Genomic DNA, 17,025 nt, shown 5'->3' on the forward strand with positions numbered 1-17,025 from the left:
CCAACCTAGAGGTATTGACACTAAGCCCTGGCACAAATTAAGCACTGGGTATAGTTGAATAAACTTAGTTATGCAGATATAACTCCCTGTTTGGACACTCTTATTCTGGAATGAGAATGGCTTTTTTTGGTTTCACTTTAACCCCTTCCTAAGTGACATAAACTAAACCAAAACAAGGCACTCTTATAATAAACTCATCCACATAGGGAGAGTTATAGCAGTACAACTATATTCCATTTAGATTTACACCATAGTTTATGCTGGTAGTATAAACAAGCCCATCCTGTGTACAGCATAAGCTTATGGTGCAGGGGTGAGTTGATGTTGACATCTGTTTCGTATATTGAAGCAAATTATCATTATTGTTACTTATTATTTGTATGACGGTGTTGCCTCGGAGTCCCAGTCATGGACCAGCAACCCATTCTGTTAGGTGCTGCACAAATACAAATCAAGAAGACAGCCCTTGCACCCCAAGAGCTTACAATCCAAGTATAAGGGCAGGTCTTCACTACAGGGGGGGTCGATTTAAGATACGCAAATTCAGCTACGCGAATAGTGTAGCTGAATTCGACGTATCGGAGCCGACTTACCCCGCTGTGAGGACGGCAGCAAAATCGACCTCCGCGGCTCACCGTCGACGGCACTTACTCCTACCTCCGCTGGTGGAGTAAGCGCATCAATTCAGGGATCGATTGTCGCGTCCCGACGAGACGCGCTAATTCGATCCCCGAGAGATCGAATTCTACCCGCCGATTCAGGCGGGTAGTGTAGACCTAGCCTAAGACAAGAGACAACAGATGGGTACAGACAGATGGGGGAGTGCAAGGAAACAATATCTGCCAGCATGCCAGGCAGTGGGTAAACTCCGTTGGGTTCACTGTTTTATCTGTATTATCCCAGGAAACGGGCGCAGTCACAAGCCACACAATCCATGGACACGCGCTACACTGCGCGGCGTGTAAACCGGCCACCCCGCCCCTGCTCCCCACCCACATTGTCTCACCGATCCCGCTTCCCCTCCGCCCGCTCCGTCCCCGCCCGCCTGTCCTCCTCCGCCCCTCCCCCCGACACAGCCGCGTCGCGACAGTGGGGAGGGGGAAGGGGTTCCGGCTGCCGTAAAGTGACGCGCACTGCTTAGCGTCGCACGCTGCTAGCTGGTGGCGGCCGCTTTTGCCCTTGCAGGCCGCGGGCGTGCGGGAGCGGCAGCGAGCGGCCATGGCAGCCGCGTCGCGGGGCGGTGGCGGCGGGCCCAAGGCGCTGGAGCTACTCCGGGCCCTGCCCAGGGTCAGCCTGGTTAACCTGAGACCCAACCCCGGCGCCAAGAAATCGGTGAGTGTCGGGCGCAGGAGACGCGGAGCGGGCTCGGCCCGGGCCTTGCCTCTCCGATAACGAGGCTGGGCCCGCTCCCCCCCGGTACCCGGGCTGCTGGGCGGCCTCAGCTGCTCAGCGCTGACCCCCGGTTGTTGCAGGATCCGCGCCAGCCCGGGCCGGCTCCTTAGTCCCGAGACCGACTGTCTCTTGCGTTTGCCGGCTGGTCCCGAAGCCCTTTCGGTGCTGTGGGGCCTTGGCGTTCAAAAACCACGAAGCTGGCTTAGAAAATTATGCCGCCTTTTGGTCTTTAGCGTTCGTGCTTTTTTGGGTCCTCTCCCCAGCGATGAGACTGTGTATTCGCCCCCGTGAAAGCTGAAATTCTTCTGGATTGGCTTGACTCCAGGCTGTAGAATGCTAACAGATAAATGTTAAAGATGCTAAAGACTCCTACTGGTACAGCTTCACGCCCCTGACCAATATAGTTATGCCAACAGAGGTCTGTAATGTAGATGTAATCATCTGTCTCAGTTTGAGAAAATTGCCCACTTGAAACTGCATCACCAGTTCCAGGACTCTTTGTTGCATCACCAGTGCAAACTCTTAATGTAGATATTTTCCTCGACTGCAGTATGTCCATATCGGTGGGTTTGGATTGATTGAATTACCTCAATGTAGTTGCATTGGTGCAGATTTTTGAAACCGTTCCTAATGAGGCCAGGCACAAAAGCCTCAATCCTGAAATTGGATCTTTGTGGGTGAACCCCTTTGACTTTTATGGGGTTGCACCCAGGGATCCATTTGTTTGGATCCAATTGCAGGATTTGAGTCAAGCGCTTTAAAATAAAATTTATAAGAAGAGCTGCACTATTAACTTGACTGTTCCCTCTTGTCTCCCCACCTCTTCTATTAGTACCCCTTAATTGTGTGTATGGGGGGATAACTTACAAGAAGCTAAAGTAGGAAGTGTAAAATGTTGGTAGTTCATGTCTTTGAAAATGTCAGATTCACAATTCTCAAATGGTTAGGAATCGAGGAATATGAAACAGATCTAAAGCCCCAACCCTGGAGAGTTTTCTGTGCAGGAGTCCAACTATGCAGAGTAGCTGATTTTTACAGTACCCTAATGTTATGCCTTCTAAACTTATTGAATAAAATTAATGTGAAAATACCAACTGCACCATTTAATGGTGTCTTATTTAAATTGCTACTATCCTGACTACTATTCACATTATTTAATACATTAAAATAGCCTGAATTAACTAACAGACACCAAATAAAAATAGCCAAATAAAGAGGTTTTACGTGGTTCCCCGTGTAACAGATGCAAACTGAGAACACAATGAAAGGTAGTAAGAGAATGTGAAATGAATGACCAATACCTATGGTAAATGAGCTTCTATTTTATAAATAGCATTTCTGGTGTAAATAACTCCAATATTAATAAACAGTGACACAAGGGAAAATAAGGTTTAAAATGAGTGACATTCTTTCTTATGATGTGCAGTTAATCAGATTATTCTGTGAAGTATCGGGTAATTATTCTTTTACACTATATATAAAAACCTTGCTTTTAAAATAATCCTACAAAGTCAATCAGGGCATGTCTGTACAACAAGCCAGTTCATGGCAAGCTGTGGGGTAAGTGTACAGCCCTCCACCCTTTTGTGAACTAACTGTCTTTGTAGAACCTGCTGCTGCACACTAGAAGTTCCTTCACCCAAACAGCAGTGAAAACTACAAACTCTTGAACCAGTCTGATTCCGTCCAGTCACATTGATGCTAATAAATATATACAAAATTATTTTCTTTTCTTTAACCTCTTATTTTATTGTGAGATGGAATCTTCTCCTGCTCAACTTCCAAGTAGAATCCTCACTGAGGCTTGGTCTACACTACAGAGTTAGGTGTACAAGGCAGGATGAAATTGACAAGAAAACCAGCTCCCCAGCCGGGCTGCTGCTGGGTCTCCACTCCAAGCCAGGCTGTTGCCTGGGTTCCCTGCTACACCCTCAGGGTCCTGGCTCCCCACTCTCCTCCGGGAGAATGGTAGCCAACCAGACTCCAGGCGCGGATCACCCTGCTGGAGGCGAGAAGTCCTGCGTGGTTGTCCCCTCCCTTCCCAGAGGGGAGTTGTGCAAAGCTGAGAGCCCCGGCTCTCATCCCCCCACACTGTCCCTCTTCAGTTGGTGGAAATGGTCTTGGTGAGGACATGCACCACTGACAGGAGGAGGGTAGTGTGGACATCAGCCATTGCAGTAATTACTGCGGTGGCTTCAAGTTGACCTAACATAGGTCGATTTAAGATTGTAGTGTAGACATGCCCTAAGTGGGCAGGAAATCTCAGTAGTTTATCATTCAGGAGAAAGTATCTGACTCTCAGACTTACAATAATACCTAATCTCTTTTTATATAGCACTTTTCATTTGTTGATTTCAAAATGCTTTGCAATCTTTTGAATGTATTTATCCTCATAATACCTCTGAGAGGTAAGGAAGTACTATTATCCTCATTTTACAGAGAGGGAAACTGAGACACAGAAAGGCTAAGTGATTTTCCTAAGGTCACACAGGAAGTCTGTGGTGGAGCAAGAAATTGAAGTTGGGTCTCCCAAGTCCTAGACTAGTGCCGTAACCACTTAACCATCCTTGCTCGCTAACAAAATGTTAGAGGAAAATATAGTACTATATGGCTACACTACAGAACTTACAGCGTTGCTAGTGCAGATGCTCTAAGCTGATGGGTGAGAGGTTTTCCATCAACTTAATTACTTCAGCTCTCCCACCTACATAGTGCTATCAACACTGGCACTTTGGCTGGTGTAACTTACGTTGCTTGTGGGGGGTGTGTGTGGCTTATTTATACCCCTGGATGACATAACTTATACCAATGTAAGCTGTAGTGTGTACATATTCTTATTCTCGCTTTGCACATATCCATGTAGACTTTCAAACCATTTGATTAGGTAATTATCTAGAATCACATTTTGTTTACTATTCTCTCCTTTAGTTAGAGAAGTGGAAATGCTTAACTTTTTCTCACCAGTCTCACCCAGTTCATTGGAGAACAGTCTTATATTTCTTCAGAATGTACATTGCCAGAGTTTATGTATCCATAGTGTAATTAACTGAATGTAGGAATTATTGCTTTCAAGGAAAGAAGACGTGGCCGTGGAAGACATGGAGGTAAGAAAAGTGGTCGAGGTCATAAAGGACAAAGACAAAGAGGAAATCGTCCCCGATTGGGCTTTGAGGGTGGCCAGACTCCATTTTACTTGATTATTCCAAAATATGGGTATAATGAAGGACACAGGTAAGTTTGCTTTCTAGATTTATTTCAAGTGGAATGTCATTTGCTTTTATCTTTCTTCTGAAGTGGCAGTCGAAATCTAATTTTGTGAACACAGCCCGAACATGTGAGACAGTCTCCCCTTTCAGTTAGTCATCTGTTTTTCCCCCAAATTTCTCCACCCTCCCCCTTGTCACTGTCTGTAACTTTCAATCCACTAGTCTCCCTCACTTCTCTGCCACCTTCTGAACCGCTCTTCCCTTCATTTTCTACTCTCCATATTGATGACTCCCTAGTTACAGCCTTCTACCCTCTTTTCCACACTTGACTGCTTTGTCTGTTTCTCTCTTTCAGCTGTATCTGCCCCACCACTTCTCCTGCTCAGCTCTTAGTCTCTCTCCACCTTTATTATCTCCACTCGTGCACTCACTTGCCTTAATCTGAAGCCTGTTGAAAGACTCCCAGGGACCCTCGTGGGCTTTGGATCAACCCCATTGGGTTCAACATCTCTACAAGATCACCTGCTCTTCCTTCAGCTCTTGGCCAACCAATCCTACTTACTCACTTCCACACCTCTAATCATGTTAACTTTTTTCCATTTTTGATAAACTCAAAGGCGTATAGTGGTTCCAGGGACCTTGAGAGATCATCTAGTCAAGCCCTGTGCTGAGGCAAGATCAAGTATACCTAGATCATACTTGACAGGTGTTTGTCCAGTCTGTTCTTAAATCACCTCCAGTGATGGTGATTTTACAACTTCCCTAGGAACCCTGTTTTAGTGCTTAACTATCCTTACAGTTGGAAAAGCTTTTATGAGTAGCTAACCTAAATCTCCCTTGCTACAGATTAAGCCCGTTACTTCTTGTCGTATTATCAGTAGACATGGAGGACAATTGATCATCATCCTCTTTATAACAACCCTTAACGTATTTGAGAACTGTTATCTGGTACCCCCTTGTTCTTCTAGCCTCAAGACTAAACATGCCAAAGTGTTGGCTTCTTTTTTTAACTTTTCCCCATAGGTTCAGGTTGTCTAAATCTTTTTTCATTTTTATAGCTCTCCTCTGGGCTCGGTTCAGTTTGTTCACATCTTTCTTGAAGTATGGAATCCAAACCTACACACACTACTGCAGGTGAGGCCACACCAGAGCCAAGTAGAACGGAACAATTACCTCACGTGTCTTACATAGTACATGCCTATTAATACACCCCAGAGTGATATTAAGCTTTTTTGCAACTGCATCTTATTGTTGACTCATATTCAACTTGTGATTCACTCTAGCCTTCAGAGCCTTTTTAGCAGTACTTCCACCTAGCTGGTTATTCCCCATTTTGCAGTTAATGCATTTGTTTTTTAGTTCTGAAGTACAGAACTTTGGACTTGTCTTTATTGAATTTCATTTTGTTGCTTTCAGACCAATTCTCCAACTTAACAAGGTCCTTTTGAATTCTAGTCCTGTCCTCCAAAAGTGCTTGCAACCCCTCCCAGCTTTGTGTCATTTGAAGATTTTATAAACATACTCTCCACTCCATTGTCCAAGTCTTTAGTTAAAATATCGAACAGTACTTGACCCAGGACAGACCCTGTGAGACCCACTAGATACACTCCCTCACTTCCCCCAGTTTCACAGTGAACTGTTGATAACTACTCTTTGAGTACAGTCTTGCAACCACTTGCACCCACCTTATTGTAACTTAATCTACACCACATTTCCTTAATTTGCTTATAAGAATGTCATGTGAGACTGTATCAAAAGCTTTACTGAAATCTAGATAAATCACATCTGTAGCTTCCTCCCTATCTGATATGCCAGTAACCCTCTCAAAGAAGGAAATTTGATTGGTTTGGCATGGTTTGTTCTTAAAAGATCCCCGATGGCTATTATTTATAACCCTGTTATCCTATAGGTTACCCGTACATTGTTTAATAATTGATTCCAGTATCTTTCCAGGTATCAAAGTTAGGCTGACTGATCTATAATTCCCCAGCTCCTCTTTTTTTATTCCTCTCATTTTTTTAAAGATATGTACTATGCTTGCCCTTTTCCAGCCCTCAGGGACCTCATGAGTTCTCAAAGATAATTGGTAATGGTTCTGAGGTTCCTTCAGTTAGTTCCTTAAGTACTGAGGATGAATTTCATCAGGCCCTGCTGACTTGAATACATCTAATTTACCTAAATATTCTTTAACCTATTCTTTATCTACTTTAGCTTGTCCTCCTTCCCCCTTGTTAATATTGTGTTGAGTATCTGATCACCATTGACCTTTTCAGTGAAGACTGAAGCAAAATAGGCATTAAACTCCTCAGCCTTCTTGATGTCCTCTGTTGTTAGCTCTCCTTGCCTGTTAAGTAGTGGACCTATTCGTTCCTTTGTGTTTGTCTTGCTCCTAATGAATTGATAAAACTTTGTATTGCCTTTTATGTCCTTGGCTTAGTGTAACTCACTTTGTGTTTTGGGCTATGTCTACATTAGCACTTTTGTCAATAAAATTTCTGTTGGTCAGTAGTGTGAAAAAAACACCCTCCGGTCAACATAAGTTTTGTTAACAAAAGCACCAGTGTAGACAGCGCTATGTCAGCGAGAGACACTCTCCTGCTGACAAAGGCCTTGGCTACACTTGCGAGTTACAGCGCAATAAAGCAGCCCTGGGCGCTCTAGCTCACTCCTCGCCCACATTGGCAAGGCACGTAGAGCGCTCTGACTCCGTAGCTACAGCGCTGCTGGTACTCCACCTTGGCGAGTGGAATAACGTTTGCTGCGCCCCCGCTGGAGTGCCGCGGCGCCAGTGTGAACGAGATGTTGCGTTACTGCGCTGTGATCAGCCTCTGGAAATGTCCCATAATCCCCTTAAATCAAGTGGCCACTCTTGTCATTGTTATGAAATCGGCTGCAGGAATGCGGAAATGCCCTTTCAGAGCTCCGTTTCGGAGAAGCCGGCTGCTTATCAGCTCGGAGAAAAAGCAAATATTTACGCTTTGCTTTGAGAGAGAGAGAGAGAGGTGGGGGGGGAGGGGTATCTGAACTTACAAGACAGCATGCTGACACACTCTTAGCACCCCAAAAACCCACTCTCTCTCCCCCCACATACACACTCCCTGTCACACTCCACCCCACCCCACCCCCATTTGAAAAGCACGTTGCAGTCACTTGCATGCTGGGATAGCTGCCCATAATGCACCGCTCCCAATGCTGCTGCAAGTGCCGCAAATGTGGCCATGGCAGTGTGCTTGAAGCTGTCAGTGTGGACAGACTGCAGCGCTTTCCCTACTGCGCTCCACGAAGGTGGGTTTAACTTTCAGCGCTCTACATCTGAAAGTGTAGCCATGCCCATAGCTACCCCTGCTCATAGAGGGGTGGTTTAATTGGGGCGGGGGGGGAGGGATAGCTCAAATGGTTTGAGCATTGGCCTGCTAAACCCAGGGTTGTGAGTTCAGTCCTTGAGGGGGATATTTAGGGATCTGGGGCGAAAATCTGTCAGGGACAGCACTTGGTCCTGCTGTGAAGGCAGGGGACTGGACTTAATGACCTTTCAAGGTCCCTTCCAGTTTTATGAGATAGGTATATCTCCATATTAAATTATGCTGACAGGAAAGCTCTCTCCTGTTGACAGAGTAGCTTCATGGGAAACGTTGCAGCGGCATAGCTTCAGATGTGCTGCTGTAAGGTCTGTAGTGTAGACATAGCCTTAGCCTTTCTGATTTTGTCCATTCACACTTGCACTATTCTTTTTTACTCATCCTTAGCAATGTTCAAAACCGTTGTCCTTGTCGACTTCTGCACCCTTCTGACTGCCCATAGTCTTGCTAACTTCCTTAACAGCAAAATTCACTGGATTCAGCTGAAGTATCCTACTCCATACTTTTTTCATTTCATCTTGCACCCTATGCTCTGCTTATGCATCCTGCTTTGCCTCCTTCTCCCATTGGAATTTGTGTGCTTTTTTCCATGACTGTCCTTGCTTTTGGAACACCCTTCCTCTTCCAGTGGGGCAATTGTCCTCAAATTCTACAGATACTTTCTCATAATCCACTTCTGTCAGTCATTGATCTACATACACATCACTGCTATTTTTTGCCTTACTTTGTTGCTCCAATTAAAAATAAATCAGAACTTACAGGTTTCATGTGCAACATGAAACCCATGTTTCTCCTTGTCTGTCTTCATTTCTTGTGTAATTTAGTGTGCACACTGTTTGGGTCCGTGACTTTCTTTTAATTCTGTAAATACAAATTTATGACACTAAGGGTACATCTACACTACAGGGGGGAGTCGATTTAAGATACTCAAATTCAGCTACGTGAATAGCGTAGCTGAATTCGACGTATCACAGCCGATTTACCCCGCTGTGAGGACGGCGGCAAAATCGACTTCTGCGGCTTTCTGTCGACGGCGCTTACTCCCACCTCCACTGGTGGAGTAAGAGCGTCGATTCGGGGATCGATTGTCGCGTCCCGACGGGATGCGATAAATCAATCCCCGAGAGGTCGATTTCTACCCGCCGATTCAGGCGGGTAGTGTAGACCTAGCCTAATATTCGTAACAGTGGCAAACATATACCACAGTTTTAGCCATTAAGGACCATGTCATATATTGCATGTGTTTAACTCCTTCACCCTTGAGCTGTTTCTAATCTATGCTTGTGTATAAAGTCTTACTAAATATGTAGTTTCATTTTCAATTTTTTTAATGGTATTAATACTGACTTCGGTGAATATTCATGTGTATGTTTCTATTCTGTGGAATGAAGTATAGGTAGCAGATTTGTTTTCATTACTAAAGGTTTTCTGTGTATATGCCTAATAATTAAGTGAATTTAATATGTGGTTAGTAGTGACATTTGATTAGCATTATGGAAAAAAAAATTTTAAGCAAGTTGCTTTCTTAATCTTTATTTCCAAATAGTCATCTCCCTCCCCTTAACTTACCTTACCATGAAAGTGGATGAGCAGCACTTTCCACAGGTGGTTAGACAGGGACTTCCTGAATCAGCAATCCAAAATAGGGAATGCTGAAGAACATCTAAAAATTAGGAGTTTCTCATTAATGTTAAATGTATCCAGTAAACTGCCTTTTTAATGAAAAATGATCCAATCTTCTACAGTGACAGAAGTTTAACAGTAACTTGTGTTGTACAGTAAAACAATGCAAAGTAAATTAGCAATGTGGTAAAAGAGCCTGTTCTTGTAACTCTACAACTGTTCCAAGAAACATATCCTGTACTTAGAAATATAATTTTTGCCAAAATACAGGTAAATGGTCTCTTTGTAGCTTGTGGTTAACATACATTTACCTTATCTGTGAATATTCTCTAACCAAAAGGTATTTTGTAATCTTGTGTAAATGTTGATATTTGCTTTAATCCAAGCCCAAACTATTGGAAAATGTCTTTCCAGTTTATTCTTACATGATAACAAAGACCAAACACAGTTAAGTGTTTGTATGTGTTTATGGGTGATATACTTACTGTGCATATGTAATCAAACAAAATTTCCGTCCTGTATTTACAGTATTCTTCCTATTCTTAATCTCTGTCTCGGTCCCCTTGTATAAGAACGAATGAAAATACTTCCAGGGTTTGAAAAATGTATGCCGGTTAGCGGAAGTCACAGCCTACCAGCCATAGTGAAAAATATTTGTGCCACTATACTGCCTTTAGGTTACAGGAATAAAAGAGTTGTATATTTTAAATACTTTGCTTCATTTAATTGTAATACTGAGCTTTCTATTTCATTTGGTTGTTAGAAATATAACTCTCTACTATGACTGATCAAATAGCCAAAATCTTGAATATATTATTTCACAGATATTTAAATACATCCATTACAGTATCTGACTAATTGTACAACTCACTGGATAACAGAGACAAGTATTTGAATAAAATATTTGAAAACTTGATTTTTCACCTGTGATTCAGCCAGCCTGCTTATACTTTCTTTCTCTTTTAGCCCCATTCCTTTTTTTAAGCTGATGGCTCTTGGCTGCAATCTTTCTGCTCCCCTCGAGTGTGTGGGGGAGTAGACTTGGCAAGCTGGTCAGTTGATTAGTTGTATAATGTCAGTGGTCTGATTAACTGACTACCTATTATTTGACTTGTCCAATATTCCAGCAAGAATGCCCTGATGTAGTGGCTGGCCTACTTTTTTGATTGTGTCATGGTGTGTCAACTTTTTTGAATGTCATTACAATGTGCTTCACATTTTTCTGAATAAAAATAACTGAGTTAAGTAACTTGGATTTTTTTGCAATTAGGCATATGTATTTATCTAAGGCTAAGCTTATTGGAGACCATAAAGTCTTACTCCTTTGTTACTGTTGTTATGGTAAATTAGTGTTTTAAAATATTTGACCATTTTTGATATTATTTGACCAATCAAATGCCCAACCATATGGGGGAGTGGATATTTACTCAATATTTCCTTACCTTGCAGGGTGATATGAGGGATAAATCATTAATATTTGTGAGGTGCTTGCTTACAATAAGCACAATAGAAAAGCAATTAAATAAAAATTGTCAACTAGACATAAGCCGAGAAAGAGCTCACATTGGAGTAGAATACTGAGGATTCTTTGCATATGCTTCTATGTCATGGAGTCAGATTCTCATGTGTCAACAAGGCTGCTGAGTTAGACTCATAGGAGAAGTGGTTGTCGAAAATCTTCTTGACTTGCCAAAGAGCATTCAAACTTTCTGATTTCCTCTTCAGAATAACACTTAGCCTCTCCCTCTAGAACCCAGACCATCTGCAAATTAAGCTGACCAGCTGCTGGGGATGTTACTTTGATGTGAATTGAACCCAGTGATAGCCAGTAATAGTGTTGGTTTCCTATTTTATAAAACGGGAATAAAATGTACTTATGGATGGGCCTATTTTTAAACAAAATTACTTGGAACATTTAGGAAAGGATGGAAAACAAAAAAGTATTGTATCATTCATTTGTCTCTTAACCCACTAAACCTGGAAGCTTGTTTCACTCTGTTAACTAAACTGAATTTCAGCTTCATATTTTGAAATCCTAAACTACTTTGCTCTTCTTTGCCTTTTCTCCAGTCACAGGCGCCAATATCACCCCCTCAGTCTTCAAAAGCTGCAATACCTTATTGACTTGGGTAGAGTGGACCCCACTCAACCGATCGATTTAACCCAGCTCACCAATGCCAGAGGTGTGACAATACAGCCACTCAAAAGGGATTATGGTGTCCAACTAGTGGAGAAGGTATGTCTGAAATACGTTATTAGTCTACTGGTAGTGGAAAGCCTCCATTTTTTTTTTTTTTTTTTTTTTGGTTGGTTTCCCCTCCCTCCCTCCCTCCCTCTTGGAAGCGTGACTACTTTTCTAAGCCACAGTTTTGTTTCCAAATGCTAATGCTAAATCCACTAGAGGGCACTATATATTCATGAAAAGCTGGACAGTGTGTTATGATTTGCAAGATGTTATTTTTTCACTTGGAAGAGAGTTAACATTGTTAAATCATGTAATGGAATATTGTAGAATTGTGACCAAACTTAGTTTTTGTATTTCATATTTGATACTCTGTAGAGATGGCTAAATATAGCTACCAAAATATTCCATTTATGTTTAACTAAACTAAGCACATGCTGTAACTTGCAGGGTGCCGATAACTTTTCAGCAAAAGTAAATATTGAAGTACAGATGGCATCTGAGCTAGCCATTGCTGCAATTGAAAAAAATGGTGGTGTTATTACGACAGGCTTCTATGATCCACGGAGTTTGGGTAAGAATTCCCCCACATCTCCCCACTTCTTTTCTTTGATGGAATGGAGTTGTTTTTTTAAAATCTAAATCCTAAATGTAGACGGCATTGGAAAGAGTCAATCATTTGTTCTTTTTGAAGATCCAGTAGGAGCTCTGTTAAATCAGTGCAGCTGAGAATCTGCTAGTCAATTAACCTCCCTCAAAAGCAGTACTTGCTCATTTTTCCATTATTTACTCTTGGCTTATCAGCCCTACCCAGTCAATGATGCTATATAAATTATTCTGTTTAGGGAAAAAACTACATTTAAGGAGTTTGCAGTTTTGGGGTGCAAGGTTGCTTTTAGGTGGGGGTTGGGAGGAACATGTTAAACTAGCTGAGTGCTGCAGGTTTGTTTATTTGTTTATTTTTACAATTGTATCTGATGAACATTACGTCCATATTAGATGTAGGGAAAATATTGACCGTGAAAGTTGAAGTGCTTGAAAAATATAGCTATCACTTTTTTACAAAGTTTCAGTGAAGAGTGTAGTTTCTGCTTGGCTTGAGCCTGTACATGTGAATGTTGGGCAAGATACAATCTACCGTATTAATGGTGGTTGCATGCATGAACTGGAGGCCAAACGTGAACCTTATTGAGTGAATTGTATTACGTTGGTCTTGTCCATTTTTCTAGACCAACCAAAGAAACCCAGAACACTTTAGTTAATAAATAAATGGTGCACTGTACCCATCCCTGGGGATGTTCCCAATAAACTGTTTGTTTGGCATTTGTAAAGAGAAATTCTTATTAGGGCAGTACATTAGAGAGAGTTCTCCATAAGCTGAAAATAAACAGCCCTGGTATATGCAGTGGTGTTGTAGCTGTGTCGGTCCCAGGATATTAGAAAGACAAGGTGGGGAGGTAATAGCTTTTATTGGACCAACTTCTGTTGATCATCCACCATGTCTCTCTAGCCCTGATATAACAGTCCTAACCTACAAGCAAGGCCTTTAAGTACATGGTAATCTTACAGTTTACATTACTGTAGCATATCTTTCTTTCCAAACCAGGCATGCTATACAGTAACTCCTCACTTAAAGTCGTCCCGGTTAACGTTGTTATGTTGCTGATCAATTAAGGAACATGCTCATTTAAAGTTGTGCAATGCTCCCTTCTAATGTCGTTTGGCAGCCGCCTGCTTTGTCCACTGCTTGCAGGAAGAGCAGCCGGTTGCAGCAAGCTGGTGGGGGCTTGGAACCATGGTGGACCAGCAGCCCCCCATCAGCTCCCCGCTCCCCTAAGTTCCGTGTTCTGCAGCTGCCCAGCAGGCTGTCAAGCAGCAGTTCAGCTGGCCCTCCCCCCACTGCCATGTGCTGCTCCTGCCCTCTTCCTTGGAGCTGCTCCCAGAGATTCCTGCTTGCTGTGCAGGAGGGGAAGGGGGGGCTGATGTCAGCGTGTCCCCCTCCCCCTGCTCCTGCACCCCGCTTACCCCTTCTCCATATAGAGCAGGGAGGGGACATGGACAGCAGCAGTTGCTGTCTCAACTTCCTGATCCACTTAAAAAGACAATGCATTTAAGAGTGGGTCAGCTAACTTAAAGGGGCAGTGTGCATCTCTCTCTCTCTCTCTCTCTCTCTCTCTCTCTCTCTCTCTCTCTCTCTCCCACACACACAAGATGTGTGTCTGTCTCTGTCTGCTATGCTGTCTCCCCTCCCTTGTGTTCGAGCTGCCTTGTGTGAGAGGCTACATTAACAACAATGTGTTAACTAACCCTTGAGGGCTCAGCCAAGTGCTAGTTCATCATATAGCAGCAAGGCATTCCCTGGGAAATATCCCTCCCTCTTCCACCCTCTAACTTCACCACCTCAACCAAGCTTCACAATCATCATAGCTGTGAACAGTATTAAATTGTTTGTTTAAAACGTATACTGTGTGTATATCTATATAATATATAGCTTTTTGTATGGTGAAAAAAAATTCGCTGGAACCTAACCCCCCCATTTACATTAATTCTTATGGGGAAATTGGATTTGCTTAACATTGTTTTGCTTAAAGTCGCATTTTTCAGGAACATAACTACAACGTTAAGCGAGGCGTTACTGTACATATTTAAAACATTTTTTCTTAAAACTGGGGTTCATGCAGATGGTTATAAATCAGTATTTCCTCTTAAACAATATTTTTAACTGATTCATTTGGTTTATTGCATTTGTACAACTTAATTGATGTCTGGTATCCCAGAACAAGAAAATATAGAGAGATTTGTCTCTAGTTTTCCTCCTTTCCTCTGCATGAGTTTGTGGCAGGTAAATAATCTAGCAAGAGACTTCAGGCATATGGTGTACTTGTCTTTTGAGGAAAGGAGGCATCATCTAATTCTTTTGAACCTTGATTATGAAACTGTTACCTAATTCTTTCTTTCTCTCCTTTGCTTGCCTGTAGAGATTTTGTGCAAGCCAATACCTTTCTTTCTGCGTGGCCAGCCTATTCCAAAGCGAATGCTTCCACCTGAAGATCTGGTCCGTTACTACACAGATGCCAAGAATCGTGGGTATCTAGCCAATCCATCAAATATTCCAGAAGCCAGGCTTGAACTCGCCAAGAAATATGGTTATGTTTTGCCAGACATAAGTAAAGATGAACTTTTCCAAATGCTAAGCACACGTAAGGACCCTAGACAGATTTTCTTTGGTCTTGCTCCAGGTTGGGTGGTAAACATGAGTGAAAAGAAAATCCTGAAACCAACAGACGAGAGGTTGCTAAGATACTACAGCTCATGAATTCTGAGACAACTGCAGATGTACAGGAAACATCTGGATATGAAATAATGGATTAGAAGTGAGGTTTGTTTTTTAAAACACATTCTTATTGTACTAGTCAAAACATTAATATACATTTGTGACTGTGTAATGCTACAGGTACATCTCTTTTCTATATTGAGTCATAATACCGTGTAGTGAAGAGAATAGTCTTTCAAGAATAAAATACACATTTTTCTCTTGCTGTCATTTGCCATTTGTTTCGTTGATTACAAATATGCTGATCTTACTCTAGAGAATGCTAGTCAAAGGAATAGGTTGTACCAATAACTTTAGCTTTCACTTATTCCTCAAGCCCAATTTTTAACCTTGAGTTTCAACTAACATTTTAAGGCTTCTAAAAAAAAAAAAAGTAGCGAAATGCATCTTGCTGTAAAGACATTTCAGAATTCTTAGTGTTTTAATCAGTGTGTTATACAAAACTGAATCTTTAACACCCTTGTGAGAAAGATCAGTATTCTTCCCATTGTACAGCTAGTGTTTCTGAAGCACTGAGAGATTAACTGACTTTCCCAAGGCCATAGTGGTGACATAATTGGTCAGTGGCAGATATGGGATTAGAACATGAGCTATTGACTATTGATTTAATCAGATATGTAAAACCAGTTTAGAGACACATTTGTGTCTAATCAGGATTTTCTGAATTGAACTAAAATACTATAAATAGAAAATCCAGGCACAAGTAAAAATATATACAAAAACCAGTATCAGCAAATGTTGCTATTTCAGCCATTGACTGTAGATCAGCTGCATATGTATTAAAATTAAGAGTCTAAGGATAGGAAGGATGGTATAGCAGATGGGACACTGAAGTAGGGCTCCATTTCTAGCTCAGCCACAAACATAATATATAACTCTGGGCAAACCAATTAATCTGCCCTGTGCCGCAATTCCCCATATCTAAAATGGGAATAATTCTTCCCCATTTCCCAAGGGTAGTGTTAGAATAAACACCCGTAATGATTTTGAGAAACTTGGATACTAGGGTGATGAGGGCCATAAGGACCTAAAATAGAAGAGCGAGAGATGGTATCGGAAATTGAAGAAATTCAAGTGTTGAACAGATAGCATGAAATATTTGTCTTCCTGCTTTGTTCTGAAGATGCCCTATTTCACTTGGTGATTTTACATCCCCCCAACATTAGGTAGCTGAAAATTATAATTAAAACTGACGCTAATTAGCTAGTTAAGAAACGGAATTTTCATCCGATGGGGAAACCCATATTTTATCACTCTCTTGTCCTGAATTGGGACGACAAAGACTGTTGGATATCTCTGCAGAGACGAAAAGGAAACATGCCAGAAAGAAAGTCCGGAAGACCAAGAGACAGGGGTGCTGGAACAATTTTTATAGTGGGGGTGCTGAGAGCCATTGAACCAAACTGTAAACTCTGTATGTGATGGAAACAACTTCAAGCCAGGGGGTGTGGTAGCACCCTTAGTTCCAGCACCTATGCCAAGAGCTATATGAACAACATCCCTCTTTCCCAATCTAATTTTCTGTATAGAAATCCTCAGTATAGTCTCCTTTAGCTATCAAACCATCCCTTATCCTAGGACAAGCTTCTGATTGCCAAAACCCTCCTTTGCTCCCCCAGTCCAATCCCATAGGTTCCAAGCCCCTGCTGTATGCTTTAGAAAAGGTTCTTTTCTCACCTTCCTCTTCTCCGCCCCCCCATCCCCTTTTTTTCAGAGTGGAGAGCTGGATGGAACTTGGTGTTTGTTTATCAATCCAGCTTTTTGGGCTGCTCAATTAATAGGATCAGGTCGAGTCACAAACTAAATGAGAGAAACCTTTTTCACGCCTTCCCCCCACTCCCAGTGAAATCTCACTGATTTTGACAAAATCTCTGGTGGAATCAAGTTGACATTACCAAACTAACCTGCAAGTTTCCATTGTCGCTGCTC

The 17,025-nt window shown here is 42.1% G+C and overlaps 1 protein-coding gene across 2 annotated transcripts; it reads left to right on the forward strand.

The window, feature by feature from the left end:
• The first annotated feature begins 1,099 nt into the window (after positions 1-1,099).
• On the forward strand, positions 1,100-15,301 carry MRPL15 (mitochondrial ribosomal protein L15). 2 transcript variants are annotated; one of them, XM_005301196.4, is made up of 6 exons: positions 1,100-1,332; positions 4,466-4,623; positions 11,651-11,816; positions 12,213-12,336; positions 14,741-14,845; positions 15,002-15,301. In XM_005301196.4, exons 1-6 carry the CDS (start codon positions 1,219-1,221, stop codon positions 15,076-15,078), a joined length of 744 nt encoding a protein of 247 aa, XP_005301253.1. In that variant the 5' UTR covers positions 1,100-1,218; the 3' UTR covers positions 15,079-15,301. The 2 variants fall into 2 exon arrangements, with proteins under 2 accessions (XP_005301253.1, XP_005301252.1); XM_005301195.4 differs by having other exon boundaries at positions 1,103-1,332; positions 14,741-15,301.
• Positions 15,302-17,025: the final 1,724 nt, after the last annotated feature.

Source organism: Chrysemys picta, chromosome 2, assembly GCF_011386835.1.
Source record: "Chrysemys picta bellii isolate R12L10 chromosome 2, ASM1138683v2, whole genome shotgun sequence".
Classification (NCBI taxonomy): Eukaryota; Metazoa; Chordata; order Testudines; family Emydidae; genus Chrysemys; species Chrysemys picta.

What these genes read in the sequence shown, in the direction of transcription:
- MRPL15 (XM_005301195.4), top strand. Translation starts at nt 1,219, where the DNA reads ATGGCAGCCGCGTCGCGGGGCGGTGGCGGCGGGCCCAAGGCGCTGGAG. An exon ending in GTGTCCAACTAGTGGAGAAG is followed by an intron (nt 11,817 to 12,212) that starts GTATGTCTGAAA and finishes TGTAACTTGCAG; the next exon opens with GGTGCCGATAACTTTTCAGC. An exon ending in CTATGATCCACGGAGTTTGG is followed by an intron (nt 12,337 to 14,740) that starts GTAAGAATTCCC and finishes GCTTGCCTGTAG; the next exon opens with AGATTTTGTGCAAGCCAATA.